The sequence below is a fragment of the Solea solea genome, chromosome 8 (genome assembly GCF_958295425.1).
Source record: "Solea solea chromosome 8, fSolSol10.1, whole genome shotgun sequence".
In the NCBI taxonomy this organism is placed as follows: Eukaryota; Metazoa; Chordata; class Actinopteri; order Pleuronectiformes; family Soleidae; genus Solea; species Solea solea.
Genome location: NC_081141.1, coordinates 7548771 through 7571400, shown reverse-complemented (window position 1 = coordinate 7571400; position 22630 = coordinate 7548771). Strand labels below are relative to the sequence as shown.

The 22630-nt window shown below is 40.8% G+C and overlaps 1 protein-coding gene across 1 annotated transcript in view; it reads right to left on the bottom strand.

The window, feature by feature from the left end:
* The window catches only part of stxbp1b (syntaxin binding protein 1b), a 77102-nt gene extending 56235 nt beyond the window's left edge, over nt 1-20867 (bottom strand). Inside the window, exons 1-6 of the mRNA XM_058636511.1 lie at nt 20776-20867; nt 15939-15988; nt 15749-15830; nt 14046-14122; nt 12362-12440; nt 11834-11937 (exon numbers count right to left, since the gene is read on the bottom strand). Of these exons, the coding sequence (XP_058492494.1) occupies nt 11834-11937; nt 12362-12440; nt 14046-14122; nt 15749-15830; nt 15939-15988; nt 20776-20812 (429 nt within the window). The 5' untranslated portion in view covers nt 20813-20867. The remainder of the gene's footprint in view (nt 1-11833; nt 11938-12361; nt 12441-14045; nt 14123-15748; nt 15831-15938; nt 15989-20775) is intronic.
* Nucleotides 20868-22630: the final 1763 nt, after the last annotated feature.

The window sequence follows — 22630 nt, the reverse complement described above, 5'->3', positions numbered from 1 at the left end:
TTAAAAAAATCCTTTGATAATGTAATAACTGAGCCAATAATGTAATAACTGAGGTATCACTTTATTTTATTTTCAATTTCTGGAGAGAAAGTGCCACAATTAGCCTTAATATTGCATCTTGCAACAGATATCCGACCTTATAGATACACCTCCACCCTCAAACCCCCATCCACAGGAGGCCTAAAGGAGCAATTAGGAATCAATGTGGATTCATCTGTCTCTCTTAGGGTTCTATTATAGTACCCTGTGTATCCAACTCTGTTACCATACAGACGCTTTGACGGGGTAGTACGTTGCAGTTTTCAATATGGTATTGCAATTCACCGCCAGAGCGCTAGGGGCTGCGGGAATGAGTCGTTAACTGACCAATGACAGCACTGCGGTTTCCATTGGTCTCAGTTGCCTTTCAGCTATCCAAATCTTCCCAGATCTATCCCCTGACCTTGCCCTACACAGAGGGACATTCAGGGAGATTAAATCGTGGCTATTCAAAGCAGGCATCAAATTCCGCCACAGATTTCATTCCAAGCTAATAGTGGCTTCCAAGAGACTGATCACAAAAGGCATCACCAGGTACTCGTTGTGGCCGGTGGGGTTGTTGAACGCCTTCTTCCATTCGTCTTTCTCTCGGATCTGGACCAGGTGGTTCTACGTTGCGTAGATCGAGTTTGGTGAAGACTGTGGCTCCCTCCAGGAGCACGAATGCTGAGGTGATAAGGGGCAGGGGATAACGGTTTTTCACCGTGATGTTATTCAGTCCTTGATGGTCGATACAAGGGCAGAGCGGCCCTTGTATCGCCCTTGCCCGCCCTTGCCGGCGATGATGAGGGTCAGATGATGCCTGTATCGTTGGTAACTAACTTTATTAGCACATGTGCAGGAAACAATGGCAGTAGGCAAAACAGTCTCTCTTCTGGCCGCTGGCATTTAACAGTCTCTGGTAGGGGTTGGAGATTAGGCTCAGCCTAATGGCACGGCATGGCAGATTCCGAGCAAGAAATACCAACATGTTGACTTTGTGTGGCTTACGGCAGGATCTCTCAGGAGTAGCAATGTTGCCAGCTATGCTAAACTTGCCGCGTTTAGTTGCTACTGTTTACAACAAATGTGACATACCGACCTGCTCAGGTTAAGTGGTTATCCACGGTCATTCAGTTTGAATCCAAAATGCTCCCACACTAGGGCTGAACGATATATCGTTATCGTATCGCTATCGAGATATGAACATTCAAGATATTAATATCGAAAAAGCAACGATATAAACAATATAGATTTTCCCCCTCGCTCGCCCTGCATGTACAGCTCTGGCGGTCACAGTAAACTTCATTTTTACGATTGCACTTGAATGCACCACTACGGCCAGCCAACCACAAACCTTATTTCATGCTTGCTGTGGATCGACAGCTGAAGCTAACCAATGACAAACATAGGAGGGCGGGCGGTAGACGGAGACTGAGACGCGCACACACACACACGACATACACAGCGGGAAAGAAAGTGACATGAGCGCGGAAGATAATGCGGCCGGTGGCGATTTTGTGCCAAAACATAAATCATCGTATTTTGGATTTAAAAAGGATGATGTCAACCAGAGCGAGGTGTTGTGCAGGTCGTGCTTAGCGAAAATTGCGACGAAGCAAGGTAGCACAACAAACATGTTTCACCACCTGAAACAACACCATCGCGTGCTGCACGAAGAGTGTATTACAATGAGAGAAACACCGGGGACTTCTCAGTCATTCCAAAAGAGGCCCAAGCAAAGTGTGTTTACTGATGCGTTCCGTAGCGTTACACCGTATGAGTCGACGTCTACCAGACAAAGGCGTTACAGACGCTATAACATACCACATTGCAAAAGACATGGTACCCGTGTACACAGTCTCACAGTGAGTTCTCATCAATAAAACTACACTTTCCATCTGGAAAGTTTCCACAGTCTTTTGTATCATGATGTTTTTATTTTTCTGAAAAATGCTTGGTTTTCACCGAACCCGTAGTCATATCGTATCCTATCGATATCGAGATATCTGGCATGAATATCGAGATATGAAATTGTGTCCATATCGTTCAGCCCTATCCCACACTGCAGCTGTCATGTTTGGCTTTGCGACCAATTCCATCTTCCTCCAACTCTCAACTAGCGTCTGGCTACTCCTCACGCGGCTCGGTTGCTGCATTCTGTGGTAAACTACACCAGGAGTGCCGCCCCCCCACACAGAGACCATGCGGCTGACAAGTGACTGACAAGAGGGTTCACTCCTCGTTACGCTAAGGAATCGAGAGGGGTCACCGATGCACCAGAGTGGTCATCAGTGTCTTTGCTATAGAGAGAGAGACGAGGAAAACAAAAAGCATGCAAATGGAAATTATCACGACGGGAAAAATGATCATGCTCATTTTATTTATTGTGTGATTAGATGATTTATTGTGTATCGCGACAGGCCTAGTATCCCATGTTTTGTATTTTTGTGTTGTAATAACTGAAGATACTGTATGTGGCTGAATCTGGCGGGGCGATAACGTATTGTGTCACTTCCTGTTCTTCCACTGGTGTTATGCTGTGTGTCTCCTGCTCTCTCTGTGGTTTTCGATCTACTGTAACGATCGATTAACTGAACAAGCACTCGTTTTGTTGAATTGACGAATACTTTCACCCGCTACTTTTGCTTAAACTCTATCGTTCACGTACAGTGTTTTTTTCTTTGCTAGCGTAACAAGTTAACTAAGCAGCGATGGCTTCTCTCTCTCCCTTTCCTTCTCTCTCCTGTGTTGTGTGCCACATGTTTAGTTACTCCTCTGCCTCCTTTAGCGATAAAAATACTTGTAAAAAGTGTAGCTTATTGGCTAGGATGGAGGCGAGGCTTAGTGAGGTTGAAACTCGGCTTCACACAATAAAAGCTAAGTCAGTTAGCCAGTCCCCTGTAGTCGGTGCGGACCACATAGCATTAGCTCCCTCAGCAACACCCGTGCAGCCAGGAGACAAACCGGGCAGCTGGGTAATAAGAGGCGTAGTGTTAAGCCTAAGAGTCCTGTCCACCACCAACCTGTTCACACCTCAACAAGTTTTCCCCTCTCAGCACCACACAGACTGAGAAACCAACTCTGGTAATTGGTGATTCCATCCTGAGGAACGTGAAAATAGCGACACCAGCGACCACAGTCAGGTGTTTTCCCGGGGCCAGAGCGGGCAACATAGAGTCTTATCTGAATCTGCTGGCTAAAGATAATTTAGTAAAGTTATTAATTATGTCGGCAGTAATGACACCCGATTACAACAATCGGAGGTCACAAAAGTCAATGGCCTGTATGTTGCTTTGTGAATGCTCCTCTTGTACAAGATTAAACCCTTGTTTGGATTTTGAGCTGACTCCGATCTCCTTCCTCCAGTTCTAAATTATTCCAACCAAGATAAACAGGAGGATGATGATTATGTGCCTCTGGGTTCCCATCCCAATCCTCCACCGTACGTCAACCCTCAGCTACCGCCGCTTCCTGCACGGGCCTCCGCTCCAGTCCCTCACCCTACTCTCTCTGCACCTACTCTGTCCGCTCCAACACTGACAGGAAAAGCCATAGGAAGTCCAAAAACAACAAGATCTGATAAGTGGTATGATTCTTATAACCCTTCTGTCATGCCTATACTCTCTCCTCGAAAGAAGTCAGTGAGTTTAAATGTAGAAGGAGAAGAAATGTATCCAATGATAGAAATGCCTAACCCGAGAGCTGGGGATGAGCAGAATGCAACAATTAGAGTATATAGAGCGTGGACAGAGGGTGACGTGAAAGGCGCAGCATGTGGTGTTCCGCACCCTAGGGACAACACAGGAGAGTTTAGAGAACAATTCCAAAGATTGTGTAACAGTTTCCAACTGAACACTTTAGAGGCAGAAAGAGTACTAAGATGCATTGTAAAGCAAGATTGGTGTTTAAGGGAACATGGGACCCATTCCGCAACAATGTCATCATACCACATGGACATGGATACTGTTTGTGGACTTCAGCTCGGCGTTCAACACCATCATCCCGGACATCCTGCACTCCAAACTCACCCAGCTCTCCGTCTCAGCCCCCACCTGTCAGTGGATTACAAACTTCCTCACAGATAGGAGCCAGCAGGTGAGACTGGGGAAAATCACTTCCAGCACCCGGACAATCAGCACTGGCGCCCCCCAGGGATGTGTGCTCTCCCCACTGCTCTTCTCCCTCTATACTAACGACTGCACCTCGAGTGACCCATCTGTCAAACTCCTGAAGTTTGCAGACGACACAACAGTCATCGGCCTTATCCGGGACGGTGACGAGTCTGCATACAGACGGGAGGTGGAACAACTGGTCCTCTGGTGTGGTCAGAACAACCTGGAGCTGAACACGCTCAAAACTGTGGAGATGACAGTGGACTTCAGGAGTAACTCCCCTGCTCTGCCCCCCCTCACCATCCTCAATAACACTGTGTCTGCTGTGGAAACCTTCAGGTTTCTAGAATCCACCATCTCCCATGACCTAAAGTGGGCACCAAACATTGACTCCATAGTCAAAAAGGCCCAGCAGAGGCTTTACTTCCTGCGACAGCTCAGGAAGTACAACCTGCCCCAGGAGCTGCTGATCCAGTTCTACACAGCAATAGTCCAGTCTGTTCTCTGCACCTCCATCATCGTTTGGTTTGCATCAGCCACCAAACAGGACAGAAACAGACTGAATCGCACCATCAGGACTGCAGAGAGAATCATTGGTGTCAAACTGCCCACCATCCAGGACTTGAACACATCCAGAGTCAAGAAACGGGCAGGTAGTATCTCTGCAGATCCATCACATCCCGGAAATAACCTGTTTGATCTTCTTCCCTCTAGCAGGCGTTACAGAACACTGTACACCAAAACTGCTAGACACAAGAACAGTTTCTTCCCCCAGGCCGTCACATTACTGAACACTTGACCAGTTTATTTGTTTATTTATCTATTCACTATCTGCACTTTATCGTTTATATATATATATATTTAAAAATAAACCGGACCTCTGGTCACCTTTTTTATTCACTCTTGTCAAATGTATGTTAAGTTATGTTGATGTCTATGTTTCATGTACAGCGTGTGTTTGAAAAACCGGAGTCGAATTCCTTGTATGTGTTACATACTTGGCCAATAAAGCTGATTCTGATTCTGATTCTGATATCAATGGACTATCCGAGTTGATGGCCTGATTCAGAGAATAATAACACATTTCAGGGAAGAGCAGACTATAGCAAAATAGCACGGTGTGTACAAAATACAGATGAAGGTGTGTTAATTTATTTAGAGAGGTTGAAAATAGTTTTTGCAGAAAACAGTGGTATGCAACAGGATAAAGCTGACAACGGTCCCTACAATATGCAGTTAAAAAACACATTCCTGAATGGAATGTGGCTGGGATACAAGCTACGACCGACCATGCAGTACATGCAGAAAATGTACTGAGAGAAAAGAAAGCCAAGAAAGGTGGAACAAAGAAGGCAAGTGAAGTATTTGTCATGGATAATGATGATGATGAAAATTATGCTAATACATTTATTGATGCGTATTTCCGAGGCAATGTTAAACGTGGAGGCTGGAGTGGGAGAGGCAGAGGAGCAGGACGGGGAGGCCGGAGATTTGGAGGAGATGAGAGCTGAGAGCTGCTACAATTGTGGCAAATTTGGACATTGGGTTCAAGAATGTAAAGCTTCAAGGGGCAGGAGTCAAGGAGGCTGGCGGGGAAGAGGAGGAGGAGGGGGACGCAGACGAGTTGATGATTCATCGGCATGACTAGTCAATAAATCAGGTCATGCACTGACGCACACACACCCAGACACAGAAGATGAGGAGGAAGAAGAAGTATGTTCGCTAGAAAACAAAGTATTTTTAAGTATGAACCAAAAGCCGATAGTCACCCAGTTGGTTAATAATCATAAAACTTGTTTTCTTTGCGATACTGGAGCAGGCAGAACAATAATTAGAGATGATGAAGGCAGTAGTAAATTGCCACTTCAACATAGTAAAGGTATGAAGGTAAGATCTGCAACAGGAGATATAGTCACCGATAAATAAAACAGTCTTAGGTGTGGTTGCAATCTCAAACCTGTGTCCAGTGAATTTGTTAGGGAGGGACTTAATGGAAGAATTAGGAATAGAGTAATTCCAAACCCTTTGGGTATTAAAGCTTGCAGGATGACAAAAATACCATACAACAGTGATGAAGAAATGAAAGATGAAAACCAGTATGTGGTTGAGGGAGAGGAATTGCATTACAGGTATGGTCTGGACTTGGTTACAAGTGGACCTAGTTTGGGAACAGACAAATTGATGAAGCAAAAGTGAAAATACGGCCAGGCATGGTGTTACAAGATCCAAAAGAGTTGCACTGTACAATGCACTATGATCATCGTTAGGGTCGAGATACACTCTATGAAGGTAAATTTCTCAAAGAGCCAAACATACGCTTGGCGCTCACAAACCTATATTGGGATAAAAAGGGAAATTGTGCAGCAGCAGTAAAATTACCTGAACCTGATCAACAAATGTTTTGAATGATCAGCACACCACATCTGTCATGTGCCATAAGCACAGACACACAGTGGACAGATTTAGGTTGCATAGTACAACGTGCAGAGGAGTCAGGTGAACCATGGCTAGAACTGGAAAGGGGAGTACAGTACTCACCTTTCCGCAACATGTATTGTATGAAACTGACAACAAATATCTCAAATGACAGAATGATACTTATTGACTGATAAAGAAGAAAAGGAACTGAAAGATGTTCATGGTTCAAGATCTACAAGCAGTAAATCAAGCAATAATACCAAGAGCTCCTTTAGTTCCTGATCCACATACCCTATTAAACGATCTTGACCCGAAGGTAAAGTACTTTTCAGTAATAGATCTGGCAAACGCATTCTTCTCAGTCCCAGTACATAGAGATTCGCAATTCTAGTTTGCATTCCAGTTTGAAGGGAAACAATGTACATACACAAGAATACCTCAAGGTTACTGTGAAAGTCCAACCATCTTTTCTATGGCTATGTCCTCAAACTTAGCTAAATTTGACCCCTCCTAAAACTGAAATAGACTGCAAAACTGACACTTTAGCTCTATTAAAATTCTTAGCTGAACAAGGACATAAGGTCAGTAAAAATAAACTACAATTATGGAAACAGTTGTAAAATATTTAGGGTTTAATATCTCACAGTCAGGAAAACATCTAGATGAGAAAAGGAAAATAGCTATTTTGCAAGCACCAAAACCTATCACTAAAAGACAAATGATGTCTCTCTTAGGCATGACCAATTTTTGTAGACAATGGATTTCTTATTATGCTGAAATAGCACAACCGCTCCAAAATGCTATATATGACCAACCTATGGCGGCTCAAGATAAAATAACATGGACTCAGGAAGCTAATGATGCCTTTGTTAGACTTAAACAAGTTCTAGTGAGCTCTTCAGTATTAGCTTTCCCTGATTATTCAAAGCCGTTTGTTCAGAATTGCGACACAAGAAGGTTTTATGACTAGCGTTTTAACACAACTATTTGGTGGAAAACAGAGACCTATTGCATATTATTCACCTAAACTTGATAACATCACAAAAGCTATGCCACCTTGTTTGCAGGCATTACAGGCAGCTGCACTCAGTGTGCAGTGTTCTGCTTCTATAGTGTTATTTCACCCATTGACACTTATGGTGTCACATGCAGTCTCAGTTCTTCTAATGCAGAACAAGATAGCTTTTATGTCACCAGCACGACATCTTAGTTGCATGACTATTTTACTGTCGCAGCCACATCTCACTATAGAGAGATGCACTACTTTAAACCCATCAACCCTGCAAACAAAACAGATGGAATAGCACACGATTGTGTAGGAGAAACTAGTGCTAGAGTACTACCAAGACCAGATCTCACGGATGTACCACTTAATACGGCTGATACTGTGATGTTTGTAGATGGCTCATGTAAGAAAAATCCAGACGGAACAAATGTCAGTGAATATACTGTAGTAACATCTGACAAGGTTTTAAAGTTAAGTTCCTTACCATCGCAGTTCTCTGCACAGGCAGCAGAACTAGTTGCTCTTATAGAATCATGCAAAATAGGAAAAAACAAAGATATCACTGTGTACACAGATAGCCAGTATGCATTCTTAACACTTCATGTCTTTGCCCAACAGTGGAAAAATAGAGGTATTATAACGTCCACAGGAAAATCTATTACACATAAAGATCTCATTTTGCAGCTATTAGACGCCATTCAACTGCCGAGAAAAGTTGCAATATGCAAGTGTGGTGCACACACTACAGGTAAAGATGGGGAATCGGAATAAATCTTTATAAACTTAATGGTCAGGCCCCTTCATACCTGAAAGACCTAGGTTTAGACCTCGTTTCCTGTGGAACCAGCTCCCAATGACAGTTCGGGAGGCGGACACTCACTCTGTATTTAAATTTAGACTTAAAACATTCCTTTTTGATAACGCTTATAGTTAGAGCTGGTTCATGTCATTAACCTTGTTTCTTTCTCTCCCTAGTTTGTGTCTTTCCTTCCTTTCCTCGCTCTCTCTCTGTATCCTCATCTTGCAGGTTGCAGGATCCAGATCCAGTTTTTGAGGCTATTGCTATCATACCATTATTATTATGCTATAATTAAAAGTCGATATCAGTATAATTTTTATCAACACTCTCTGCTGCTGCTTATATAAATTACATTGTATTGCTATAAACATGTCATCATTGACTGTATAAACTTGTAACTTGATACAGTTGTTGTGTATCTGCTCCTGGTCTCTCTCTCTCTTCTGTCTCTACCTCATCTCCTTCTTGTCCTTTCTCTCCCCCCTTTCTGTCCCCCGCCTCTCCTTTGTCCCCCATTTTCTTTTTACCCCAATCGGTCGAGGCAGATGACTGCACATCGCTGAGCCTGGTTCTGTCAGAGAGTTTTTTCTCTCTACTGATGCCTAGTGCTTGCTTATTGTGTGTACAGTGCCTTGAGATAATGTATGTTATGATTTGTCGCTATACACATAAAATTGAATTGAAGTGAATGCATGGGAAACACAGTCATCCTTCACTAACTCCCAGACCTGGAGAGATTTCTTTTGGAAAAACGTGATCCGCTTTTTTTACAGCCCAACTGAGACCATGGTGGATAACGCACATGTTTTCTGGTCTTGCCCTTCTATTTAGACTCTTTGGAAGGATATAGATAATAAGGAGTCATCTGAAAAACACTGTGTTTGAGCGTCAGTACAACTTTTCACATCTTTATCTTGGACATATCCTGGACGGGCTAAGTAAGGATGATACTTACCTCCTAAATATTTTCCTTGCTGTAAGTAAAAAGTCCTTTACAAAACTCTGGCTTCAAAAAAATGCTTCCCACTGCTGGTCTCTTTGTCAATATTGTCAACCATTTACCTCTTTTGGAACAGATGTCTTACTCTGTACAACTCCATAAAGAATTGGGAGAAAAAAGGTGGGGGAAACAGTGCCAATGATACAGTTTCTACATAACTGGTGTATGTACTATGTTTGAGATATGTATATGTATGCTATGTTCCCCTCGAAACCTTGTTTGTTTGTCTGTTTGTTTCTTCATGTTTTTGTATGCTTACTATAAAAACTGTTAATAAACGAAAAGTTTAAAAAAAAAACTAAAAAAAACTTATATGTAACAGGTAAACTCATTTTAAATATTTCTGAAATGTTATTGTCCACAAATGTTGCTTTCACATATTATAAAGCTCACAATCATTATTATTATTATTATTATTATTATTATTATTATCATCATCATTATTGTTTTTTGCACATTGTTACTATTACACAGAAAATGTTCACTGACATTTTTATTGTGTATGGTAAAAAGCAAATACTGATACTGACATAATGGCATACAACAAATATGGAAAATTTAACTACATGGTTGAATAGCTTTGGTTGTGCGGTAGCGTGAGGTAGTTTCTGAGCGCATGACCTATCTTCATTCATAAAATAATTAAAAAACGTAGATATGTGCTTTAGGTGAATGTGGCTCAGACTCAGGTGGTGTGTCTGTGCCGTGTGACACTCAAGGAGAATCCCTGCCCTAAGTCTGGGTCAGTGACATGATGAGGTCTGGCTGAAGCGCAGTCACGTGCTTTTAGGTGGCGATTTTGAGGTCTGATCAAGCAATAAGCTCAAATATATGATGACTTGTGCAATATCATGATTGGATGAATTAAATATTAAAAACTCAGCTTGCCAACACCATCGCTGTTGACCACAGCAGTGATTTCTCTCCACACTGTTGCTTTCTGGCTTCTTTGATCCTTTTCAGGCTGACAAATCACCAACGTTATTTCAGCTTCCAAAGCTTCTCTTCTTCGTGGTATTACGCATCTCAGTGACGTAAACTGAAGGGGCGAGGTCTCGAAACTATGAATATATCGGTGCATGGTATTCAAATTACGAGCGTTTTCAGCTACAAAGGCTGACTAGGTGTAATCCAGGATTGGATAGCATACGCACGTTTCATGAATCACACGTCAGACTTACGGTGTCTCTGAACCAGTTTCCATGTGTTTTCCACAGTGTAGCGGGTGCACTCTGGGTGTATGCAATTTTAATAGGTGAGGCAGCAGTAGATCAATGGTAGAATGGGTCATCTCTCCATCAGAAGGTCATCAGTTTCATTCCTGGCTCCTCAGTATTTAACCCCAAGTAGCTCCTGATGGCTGTGAAATGTCATCAATCTAACTCAGGGGTGGGCAATTATTTTTCCCAAGGGGCCACATGAGAAAACAAAAAATATTGTTGAGGGCCGGGCCAAATTTCAATTAATTTAAATTTAATTTTATCTCTTTTATCTAAAAAAAGATTTGTATTGTATTGTTTTGGTGTAAATTTGGCAGCATACAAACACACACAATAAACATAATTACTACACTATATAATGAATACTATTATACTATACTACTGTGGTGTAGTGCAGACCACACTCCCCCCACCCCGCACAGAGCACACCTGCAAGCTTACGCACACACTAATGCTGCGATCACACCGGGTGAGTTTACATACAGTGACGGCGCTTCGCTGGTTAGATAATAAGATAATAAGCAGGGAGGGAGATAATGATAACTCCTGAACTTAAACCGAGACACTTATAGAAGAAAAGTACCACGGACCTCGTTCTTAACGTTGTTTGATATCGGCTGCCTCCGACTCCTTTGCGCGCTCTTCATCAGATAAGTTCTTGTATTTCTCTTTGTGTTTGGTCACGTAGTGGCGATTCAGATTGTAATCCTTAAACACAGTGACTTGTGCACCACAAATTAAGCACACGGCGTTACCTTTGACGCCTGTAAAGACATATTTAGCAGTCCATGTCTTGTTGAAAACACTCCATTCGGAATTCACTTTTCTTTTTTTTAACGTGAGCCGACATTTTTAGGGGGCCAGGGGTAACTGGCTAGCATCACCTGTCACTGTGCAGACAGACGCAGATACGTGCATCCATACGTCAGGCTTTTCAAAATAAAAGCAACACAGTTGTATTGCATGCGCAGCATAAATACTTGTTCGTCTGTGTTCATGACTGACATACCGTGGGCCGGACAGGGATGCCCAAAGGGCTGTATGTGGCCCGCGGGCCTTAATATGCCCAGGTCTGATCTAACTCAAGCAATTCCACACACAAAGTCAATTGTCCACACTCCATGTCACCAAAACAAATAAAACCAGTCGCAGTTTCTCTGCAGATTAACACATGCCACACACCTGAAATCATCCCAAGCCTCATTTATTCTAGTTCAGGTATAGACGGTTATAAGTGGCTGCTGTGTTGTGCCCTACCTGTGACTCATAGGGCAGGAAGGCGATATGAATCTCAGTCAAGGCCTTCATGAATTTGGAGGCGCGGGATTTGGTCAACAGTCCAAATAATGAGTCTGGGATTGCTGCAAAGAATCCCAGAAAACATTATTAATGTCTGATATATGGTAAAAGTGGAGTCAAAAAATTTCAGTGTCAGTATGGAATATTTTAATTTGCTTAAATTGGTCTGTTGTGAAGAGTATATGAGGTTGTGTGTTCTAGAAGTGAGTGGCATCCATATAGCACATGAAGAATGATCAGAGGATGTAAGACCTATGGTGTGTATATCAATCTATATAAAAAAGACCTGGGCCAGAATGTATAGAAGCCCTAGACCCTCAGGAGCTAAAATCAGTCAAATTAAAAGTAGTAAAAATTGAGCCAAAGCAGCATCTAACAAAAATCTGTATCTGTGTATTACAGTATAACGAGGAACATTACAGGGAGGTCTAGATAAAGTTTGGGATTGTAAGTGTTCCATTTATGATGTGATCAACATTTACTCACTGTCAGTGAAGAAGACATGAGCAGCGCGGTATCTTGGAGTCTTCGGATCTCTAAAGTCGTCAATCAGACCTTCAACAGACTGGGACAATAGAAAACAAAGCCTCAACTCATGAATTGACACATTTGGACATTTATTATTCTGTTTACAAACTTAGTGCAAAGAAAAACATATAAGGAACGGGATGTTTTATATTGCTTTATTACCCCAGCCACACAAACTAACCATAGCACTGTCCCAATTCAGGGGCAACAACCTTTACATCTGATGAATGATTTTGTGTCACAACCATGCTGTCATGTGTATATTTTTAAGCCAGTAAGTTATTGATGGGTGATAATATTTCATGCTGCCTTATCTAAAAATAATATCAGTTTAATTTATTGGAGCTGTTTAACAGATAAGCACAGTTGTAAGACAATATGCACACATCTAGCATGTCCCACTGTGAGATGAACTAGCGAATGAATGACAAACTGTGAGAAATGGGTTTTGTATCATAGAATTTAAAAAGCATAGGAGAGCTTTTTCACATGTTCTCCTCGTGTGTGTGGGTTTCCTCCCAGAGTCCAGACATCCTGATTTGAGGATTAGGGTAATTGGACACTCTAAATCAAACCTGGGCATTTTATGGCCCGCAGGCCACATACAGCCCTTTGTGCATCCCTGCAACACAGATGAACAAGTATTTATACTATTTAGTATTTTTAGTATTTATAACTGTGTTGCTTTTATTTTGAGAAGCCTGACGTATGGCAGCACGTATCTGCGTCTGTCTGCCCAGGGACAGGTGATGCTAGCCAGTTACCCCTGGTCCCCTAAAAATGTCGGCTCTCATTAAAAAAAGAAAAGTTAATTCCGGCGCGTTTTCAACAAGACATGGACTGCTAATTATTTCTTTACAGGTGTCAAAGGTAAAGCCGTGTGCTTGGTTTGTGGTACACAAGTCGCTGTGTTTAAGGATTACAATCTGAAACGCTACTACGTGACCAAACACGAAGAGAAATACAAGAACTTATCTGATGAAGAGCGTGCAAACCTTTCTTCTACAAGTGTCTCGGTTTAAGTTCAGGAGTTATCATTATCTCCCTCCCTGTTTATTATCTTATTATCTAACCAGCGAAGCACCGTCACTTGTATGTTAACTCATCTGGTGTGATTGCAGCATTAGTGCAAACCAATTGTGGGGGGGTTGTGGTTGTGGTTGTGGTAATATATTCACTCCACTACACCACAGTAGTATAGTTTAATAGTATTCATTATATATATATACATAGTGTAGTAATTTGATATTTTCAATAGAGTTGGTTAGTAACTGTGTTTATTGTGTGTTTGTATGCTGCCCAATTTACACCAAAACAATACAATTTACTGCTTTTTTAAATAAAATAGATACAATTAAATTAAAACGACTTCAAATTTGGCCCGGCCCTTAACAATATTTTTTGTTTCTCATGTGGCCCCTTGGGGAAAATAACTACCCACCCCTGCTCTAAATTGACCATAGGTGAGAATGTGACAGTGAACAGTTGTTTGTCTCTATATGTGGCCCTGTGATGGACGACCTGTCCAGGGTGTACCCTGCCTTGCACCCTATGTCATTTGAGATTGGCACCAGCGCCTCCCCATGACCCCATGTGGAGGATAAAGCGATAGAAGATGAGTGAAAAGAGCTATTTCATTTACCTCATCTGAAGGTGTAATCAGGTAGATGGCTTCCATGCTAGGTAGAGGCTCACGCCGCTTGGTTATGTCTTCAACAACTGAGAGAAAAAGAGCAGTAACTTGTACTTGTCAATACAGTTCAATTTAACTATATGAGTTAGTAGTTTGTTAAATGATGAGTGGTCTCATCATTTTTCCACTCTAACGGCAGCACCAGCTCATTTATAAAGCACTTTTATGTGTATGTAACATGGTGCATGTAGATACAGTGAAACTGCTCACAGAGATATCAGAACTATGCAAATACAGAGCACATATCTTATCAAATGAAATGCTTAGAAATTTAAATCACTCCTCACAAAGCTTTGATAAGAGTCAATGTTGGCCACGATAACCCTGCCCCAGTCCCCACTGTAAATCCTGCTTAATTCAACACCAGCAGAATTATGATTATAATTGTTTTTCTTCTCTTCATAGTAATCTGCCTTACTATGTAAAGTTAATTGAGATATTCTATGTTGTGATTTGGCAATATACAAATTTACTTTTATTTTATTTTATAATTTTTCTGGACTGGATATAAATCCTTGCTGGTCACTAAACAACTCATGTGGAAAAGGGAGAAGTCAATCTTACCATATCACCCTAACAGACCACTTAGGTCACAAAATACAGGTTTACTTGTGGTTCCCAGAGTCTGTAAGAGCAGAATAGGAGGCAGAGCCTTCAGTTACCAGGCTCCTCTCCTGTGGAACCAGCTTCCAACGACAGGTCGGGAGGCGGAGCCTCTCTCTGTATTTAAAGTTAAAGTTTAAAACTTTCCTTTTTGATAAAGCTTATAGTTAGAGCTGGTTCAGGGAAACCTGGACCATCTCTTAGTTATGCTGCTATAGACCTAGCCTGCTGGGGGATTTTCCTGTGGTGCACACACATTCACTCTGTCACACTCAGGGTATGAATATGACTTTTATATGTCATTAACCTTGTCTCTTTCTCTACCTAGTTTGTGTCTTTCCTTCCTTCCCTCTCTCTCTCTCTCTGTATTCTCATCTTGCAGGTTGCAGGATCCAGATCCAGTTTTCGAGGCTATCCATATCATACATATCATCATCATTATTATTGTGCTATAATTAAAAGTCGATATCATTGACTGTATAAACTGGTAACTTGATACAGTTGTTGTGTATCTGCTCCTGGTCTTTCTCTCTCTTCTGTCTCTACCTCATCTCCCTCTTGTCCTTTCTCTCCCCCCTTTCTGTCCCCCACCTCTCCTCTGTCCCCCATTTTCCTTTCACCCTAAGCGGTCGAGGCAGATGACTGCACATCTCTGAGCCTGGTTCTGTCAGAGATTTCTTCCTGTTAAGAGGGAGTTTTTTCTCTTCACTGATGCCTAGTGTTTGCTCATTGTGTGAACTGTTGGGGTTCTCTGCTCTCTTTGATGTTGTCTATGTACAGTGCCTTGAGATAATGTATGTTGTGATTTGGCGCTATAAAAATAAAATTGAATTGAATTGAATTGAATTGAATTGAATTGAATTGAATTGAATTGAATTGAATTGAATTGAATGTTGACTTGAATTACAGCATGGTAGATTGTGGATCACTTTTTCATTATGGAATGTTTACTTGTTAAGTCCTTTAAAGGTATAGGCCCTAAATGTGTTTAAACTGAATTCCTAGATACAGGTGAAGTGACGTCAAGTGACCTGGGTGGTTGCACTTACTGGTGATTCCCTCTGCCATGATGTCTGTCATTTTACAACAAGAGGAAACCATCTTCATACTCAGCTTATCCACAACCAGCACCTAGAACATAGTTGCACACAACAAATAGCTTTTAGAATACCTTTTATAGCCATATCTTTTGGGTAGTTTCATACACAGGGAAGTTGTTGAGAATAACAAGACCATTACCTTCCACTTCCCTTTTTCTCTTGCCTTCTTGATGACATTATTCATTATCTCTATAAAGAAAAAGAAATGGTTATTACTTATTCACAGTACAACTGGACAACCACAGTATAACTGGACAAGAGAAAGTACTGAGGGATATTGTGACATCTCATTAGGAAACTACTCCAGCAAACAAAAATAAGACTGAATTATGTACGGAGATAATAAAAACAGTGAAGAGTCAGTTTCAGGTGTGATGGAACAACTTTTTGACAGAGAAGAATCAATTGTGCTGATAAGTAGCATCCCAACTTTGCTCAGAGAGGGTTTAACTCCTGCCCAGTCTGTCAAACCGAACATGAAGGTCCCACTCCAATCACTGGCTCTAATCTGCTCCCAATCCTCTTACCCATCCACCATTCGCAAAAAAATGATAATTACTTTGAATGACATGGAACAGAAACTAACTTTGTCACAGTAATAAGGGAAAACAAATATGATTTATGTCATTTCTTAAAGCAGGACCAGATATGTGTCTTGTCAGCAAGCATTCCTGCTGTCTAAGGGATGCTCATGTTAATGACAGTTAAGGGTGTAGCTTTGCACATGGACGCAATATTTGGACAAAGCCAGATTGTCCCCACCAATATTAGTGACAGGGCAATGTGTATGTGTGTGCGAATGCTGGGAGAGCAGAGCAAAGTGAGCGAGCGGATTTAACCAAACCTATGTCCTTGATGACAGTAAATGGTGAATATACATCAGTGAATTATCCTATTAGTCAGCAGGATTAAGTGCTGTTGTGGAAGAAACGGTCAAAGCAGCTTTCACAGGCAGGATAAACAACAGCAGGTTGCTGCCGCTGCTGCTCCTGTAACATCAGATAGATTTTTGAAAACATCTAATGTCTGAATATAACATTTTATCACAGTAACTACACATTTTAAAAGCTCCTTGGGGAAATAAGACATGATTAAAAAAAGGATTGTGCTGAGAGACAGTGACATGTGGTGAGGTTCATGAGTGGGAAGGCACTGACTCCTCAGGAGTCGGATGTACAAATATATGAACCGAAAATAGAAGCTTATATTTATTATTAGGACCTTAATTAACATTTTTAATTAACAATCTAGTTCAGTCATGTCAAAGTCAAATACACCGGGGGCCAAAATAAAAAAAAAATGGTACAAGGGCCGGGCTGGCTCAATGTTTATTAAAACTCGCAATTATTGCACAACCAATACCAATAACACAGCCTATATTGCACTTAACATTAATCATTAAATTAAATTAAGCAAAACATAAATAAAATCAGTTGCAATATTTTCTCAAGGCTCTTTCAGTAACAAAATGAAAACGTTTTTTCTTCTTCTTTTTTTTAACAGGTAAACAGCAAAATGTTATTTTCCTTCAAAGCTCAATGGCAAGATAAATGCAAAAATGAAACAGCATGCATTAAAAACAAATCAGTGTGCTGCTCTGATCCTCACCAATGTCCTCACCTATATTCTTTCATAACAGACACGCTGTCTCCAAACACAAGACACACAGGCTTTCCTTTTACTTCGCTGAACATTATTCTGCCTCCCACCTGTCTTGAAACCCCATGTTTTCAGCGTCTACCTTTCTTTTTGCCATTTTGGGGGAGAGGGAGATGAAAATTGACGGCGATGTTTAGTCCTCCACTGTGACTGTGCTGCTGCTCATGAAGAGAAGACGCGGGATCGCGCTCGCTTGCGGGCACTCGGTATGCGCCAATGCACTCGCAGTGGTGCTGCGGGCACATAATACTGCGGGCCAGTTTTAATAGTAATTAAATATCATCCCACGGGCCAGAGACAACTCATTCACGGGCCGGATCTGGCCCGCGGGCCTTGACTCTGACATATGTGATCTAGTTGTTTTAAAAGCTTTTAATGATGCTTTCAATTCCATACTGTTCAACTAGCGATGTCACGATTATAGATTTTTTGGTACGATTATTGTCAGAGAATTAATCACGAAATCACGATTATTATGCGTTAACTGATTTCACAACACTATGAATGTGTAAAATCACATGAACACTGTTTATAGGTCTTAATGTTTCATTTATTTATATCTTTTGAGGCCAACATAACAAAATAATGTAGCAACAAAGTAAAACAAAAAATCACCAATATTATAAAGGACCAATTATTAATGTTTTAATTATTTAAGTCATCAACTGTCATCTATACCAAATGTTTAAGTTTATTTTAATAATTTTAATCATTTATCTATTTGTATGTGGCCAGATACAAAACGTATCTATTCTTGTGGTTTGTTTATTTCATGTTTAAATTACAATGACACAAATAAATTTATAATAAATGAAACGGACCTCACAATATGTATAACGTAACGTTAAGTGAATGCCGTTACACTGTTAGCCCAACACGTGTCGTACACAATTACTTACAAATGGCACGCAAACATTTAATTTCCTACCAATTCAATGTTACCTTAGTTGAACATTAACGTACTTTAACCCAGTTACTCTGTGTTTACCTTTACTCTGGTGTACAGAGCCGGGTGGTTATTCCACAGATGGTGAAACATATTACTCGTATTTCACTGCAATTTTTTGTGGCATGACTTGCAGGCTGGCGTGCCGTCATCCACAATGACACCTTGGTCATTTTTTTTTAAGCCGAAAAACTCCCACACAGCAGATTTCATGCACTTTGTTGGAGGGAATAACTCTTCCTCTGCTATACTCTAACAATCTGGAACAGCTCTATTCTGCAACTCGCACGGAACAAAAACAAAGCAACACAAGCGGTAACACACGGTTGTAGTGTAACTTTGTTTTAGTTCCGTTTGAGTTGCGCTGAACTACCTACTATGGTTCCGGGCTTCCAGCATAATCTTTTCTGACGGTATTGAGGAAACGTTACAATTGATATACCGTTACAATTAATATACCGTGGCATTTAATACCGTGATTAATTGTGAAATCAAGTAATCGTGACATCCCTATGCTCAACAATACGATAGCAATATAAATCGATCATTTTTATCGTAATGAAATCATTATTTGGGCCACACAGTGGTGTAGTGGTTAGCACTCTTGCCTTGCAGCGTGAAGACTCGGGTTCAAGCCCCGGTTGGAACAAGGACCTATTCGCATGGAGTTTGCATGTTCTCCCAGTGTGTGCGTGGGTTTTCTCTGGGTTCTCTGGCTTCCGCCCACAGTCCAAAAACATGCAATGTGGGGATTAGGTAAATTGGAGTGAGAGTGAATGGTTGTTTGTCTTTATCTGTGTGTGTGTGTGTGTAGCCCTGCGATGGACTGGTGTAGCTGAGATTGGCACAGCACCCCCCGCGACCCTCTGGTGGAGGATAAAGCGGTAGATGATGACTGACTGAAATCATTATTCGATTTCAATTCACAAACGGATATTAAATTACAAACATTAAAATTTAATTACAAGGCTTTTTTCTTTGTCTAAATATACACAAATTATTTGTTTTTCATTTTGTAGTTATAATAACAAAATTAAAATCACTAGAAGACATAAATTGTCCGACCGGAAGTTGACATTTTCTGGCAAGAGCGTCCAAAGTGACCTGTGGTTCGCCTTGCCCAGGCTCAAATGTCTTTGGAACCTTACTCATTTTAGACATTGTTGACAAGAAAACCATGATGTGTAAGCTATGTTACGCACGGTTGCACAGTGCAGGACATCTCCACATAGATCATAAGGATGTAGACTACAAGAACAACTCCGTTAACACAGGCAACTCTGCTGTCCTCATTTGGAGCGAAACTTTCTCAGAACTCGACATGCACTAAAACTAAACTAATTAGTGCTGTAGGAATGTTGGCAGCATTAGACATGCAACCGTATTGGGTGGTGGAAACCCCTGGATTTAAGCATTTACTGGTTCTTGTTACATTTATATTGTTAATAAATTATCCGAATAACGCCTTACTATGGTACATTGCAAACAAATGATGGACATTATATCACTCATGACACCATGTAGACAATCAAAATGGGAATTTAAAAAATTCATGACAAAAAAACCAATGATGACTAAACTAGACAAGTCTGAAAACGGCAGAGACCATCTGCGCTAAGAGAGAGAAAAATAATTGGGAACTGAATCGAATTGTGACCTTAAAATCGAATAAGGATTTGGAGAACCGTGACACCTCTAACTATTACAGTTGTTGTTGAAATGGGTGTTCATTGTTCATATTATTGTTGACATTGTTATTGTCATTAAATTATAACGTCTTGTTAAATGTCTTGTCCAACCTATCCTATTGTCTTTCCTTCCACTTGTCTGGTTACTCCTATCAACACGTTCTATTCAGTCTGTAATGACTTAATTTTTCATTCACTAACCTCTTCTGTTTGAAATAAAAAGTATTTTCATTGAATGCTAACAGCAGTAAGTTTGTAAGATTCTACAGTTTGCCCTGTAAACATATCTTGTAATGCTCCTGGTGACTGTGTACAGCAAAGACAAAGAATCTGTCCTTCATCCCCCTCCTCTTGGATTTATGTCACAGCTCTTAATCCGCATAGAGAAAGATTAGTGAGGGAGGATTTACACAGGGCCAGGACTCTGTGCTCTAATATTCAGACCAACGCCAATATGTTGAAAGCGTACATACCAAAGGTAGGATGTACTAGAATTGAAATACAAACTAAAGCTGTCACCAGGAGCTGCAGTATCAACAATCGTAACACTTGAAAAGCGTGTCATTTATGCCTTCACAAAACAAGAGTTCACTTAATTGGAATAACTCTCCCTTAATCAACATGCTCCAATTAAATATTCAAATAGAAATAAATGTCTTATCATGAATTAATCAAACACTTACTTTCTCCAACAATTGCTTTCAGTCCAAGTGGTGACATGATGAATCCTGTCTCTCTTCTACCGAGCTCTGAGTTGCGCCGCACACTTCCGTCAAGTTCATGCAAATAAGACGCATATTTCCGGTACAGTCAAATTCAAAATAAAAGCGTACTGGGTTAAAACCTGCTGACAGTAATAACTTGGCAGAGCTGCGCGTGTATTCATGAACTGTTTTCCCAATCGAACGACTATTCCTGTTTTTCCCATTCTTAATTACTCATAGGAGTGAGTGTGTGAGTCAAGTGACTAATAACCATTCACTGATTATTAGTCTCTCTATGTTGGCTGTCGACCTGTCCAGGATGTACCCCGCCTTTCACCCTGTGTCAGTGTGTCAACAGGGATTAGCACAGCAGCCCCGCGACCCTCTTGTGAAGGATAAAGCGGTAGACAATGGATGGATGGACAGACAGAGTAGTTATTTACATTTTTTATTTTTACACTCAGTTACAAGTTACATTGACTAAATACATTATCTCTCACAAACAATGTAAATGTAAAAATCTAATCAGCAGTAGAGAAGAGTGTACACTCTTCCCGATCGTTAACACTATCATCCAATACAAGACAAATCTTTTATTTTGAAGACAACATTTCATAACCAGAAACCCAATGTCTGCATAGCTTTCTGACTTCAAACAAAAGGATACACGTGCAATTTAGAGATAAACAAACTAAACAATATATTTTAAAAGATAACACCTTTTTAGTTGTGCTCTATATTTATGATGTTGGGAGATGATTGACATTGATTTGATTTCTAAAAATTCAGGTTAGGAATCTATGAGGTTGAGGAGCAGAGGAGAATTGGATATAAAATTACCTTCTTTAATCCACAGAGATGTGCCAAAGGATTTGGCAGCAGCCTGTTATGTAGTACGGAAGAGGATTAGGGCCACACAGGAAAAATATTTGAGTTCTGACTTTAAACTCAGAATTCTGACTTTATTCACAGAATTCTGACTTTAAACTCGAAATTCCGACTTTCAACTCTGAGTCTAAAGTTAGAAGTTTAAAAAAGTGAATGTAAGTGTAGAGTCCACGAGTGGGCAGCAGAGGACAAGTGAACAGAATGGATGAAGGGACCACTCAAAGGAGTCTAAGGGGCCCCAAGATCTTTTATGGCCCTTTTCAATACAATCGATAGAGTGTATTGAAGTACATATGCTCACACATAATTTTTTCAACAATCAAAACTACTGTGTGTGTGTGTGTGTGTGTGTGTGTGTGTGTGTGTGTGTGTGTGTGTGTCATATCCCTTTTCTGGGGGTTGTTGATGGTGGTAAGAAAAAAAAGATCTAAATCTTTGGTGTGCATAAAAATCAAAACCCTCATCTTGAACTGGTTGTATCCCTGGCTCAGTTTCTGTGCTGGGCCCTGCCTTTTCCTGTGCCTCTTGTACTGCTATATCTGCATGAAAAGAACATCAGTAATAATGAAGATTAGCAATAACTCATTACACTAGAAAGAAAACAGATATCAAAACCACTGACATAACTGCAGGAGTGGATAGGCTTATTGTTTCTGTGTGACTGGAGTCAACATATGACTTTTTAATATAATTCCATGCAAAGACCTAATGCCAACCCAGTCCTGCACACTGCACCTCCACTTTCTTCCTTCTCCTCCACCTCCACTACCTCCTTCTCCTGTTCCTCCTCAGCTGTCTCTTCCTCCTCCTTACTCCTATGACTGGCATTAACCTGATGATAAACGATATAGTACTTTTGCACCACACGCGCACATGCGCGCACGCACGCACACACACACACACACACACACACACCGTAAATGAATTACTCACTTTAATGTATTTT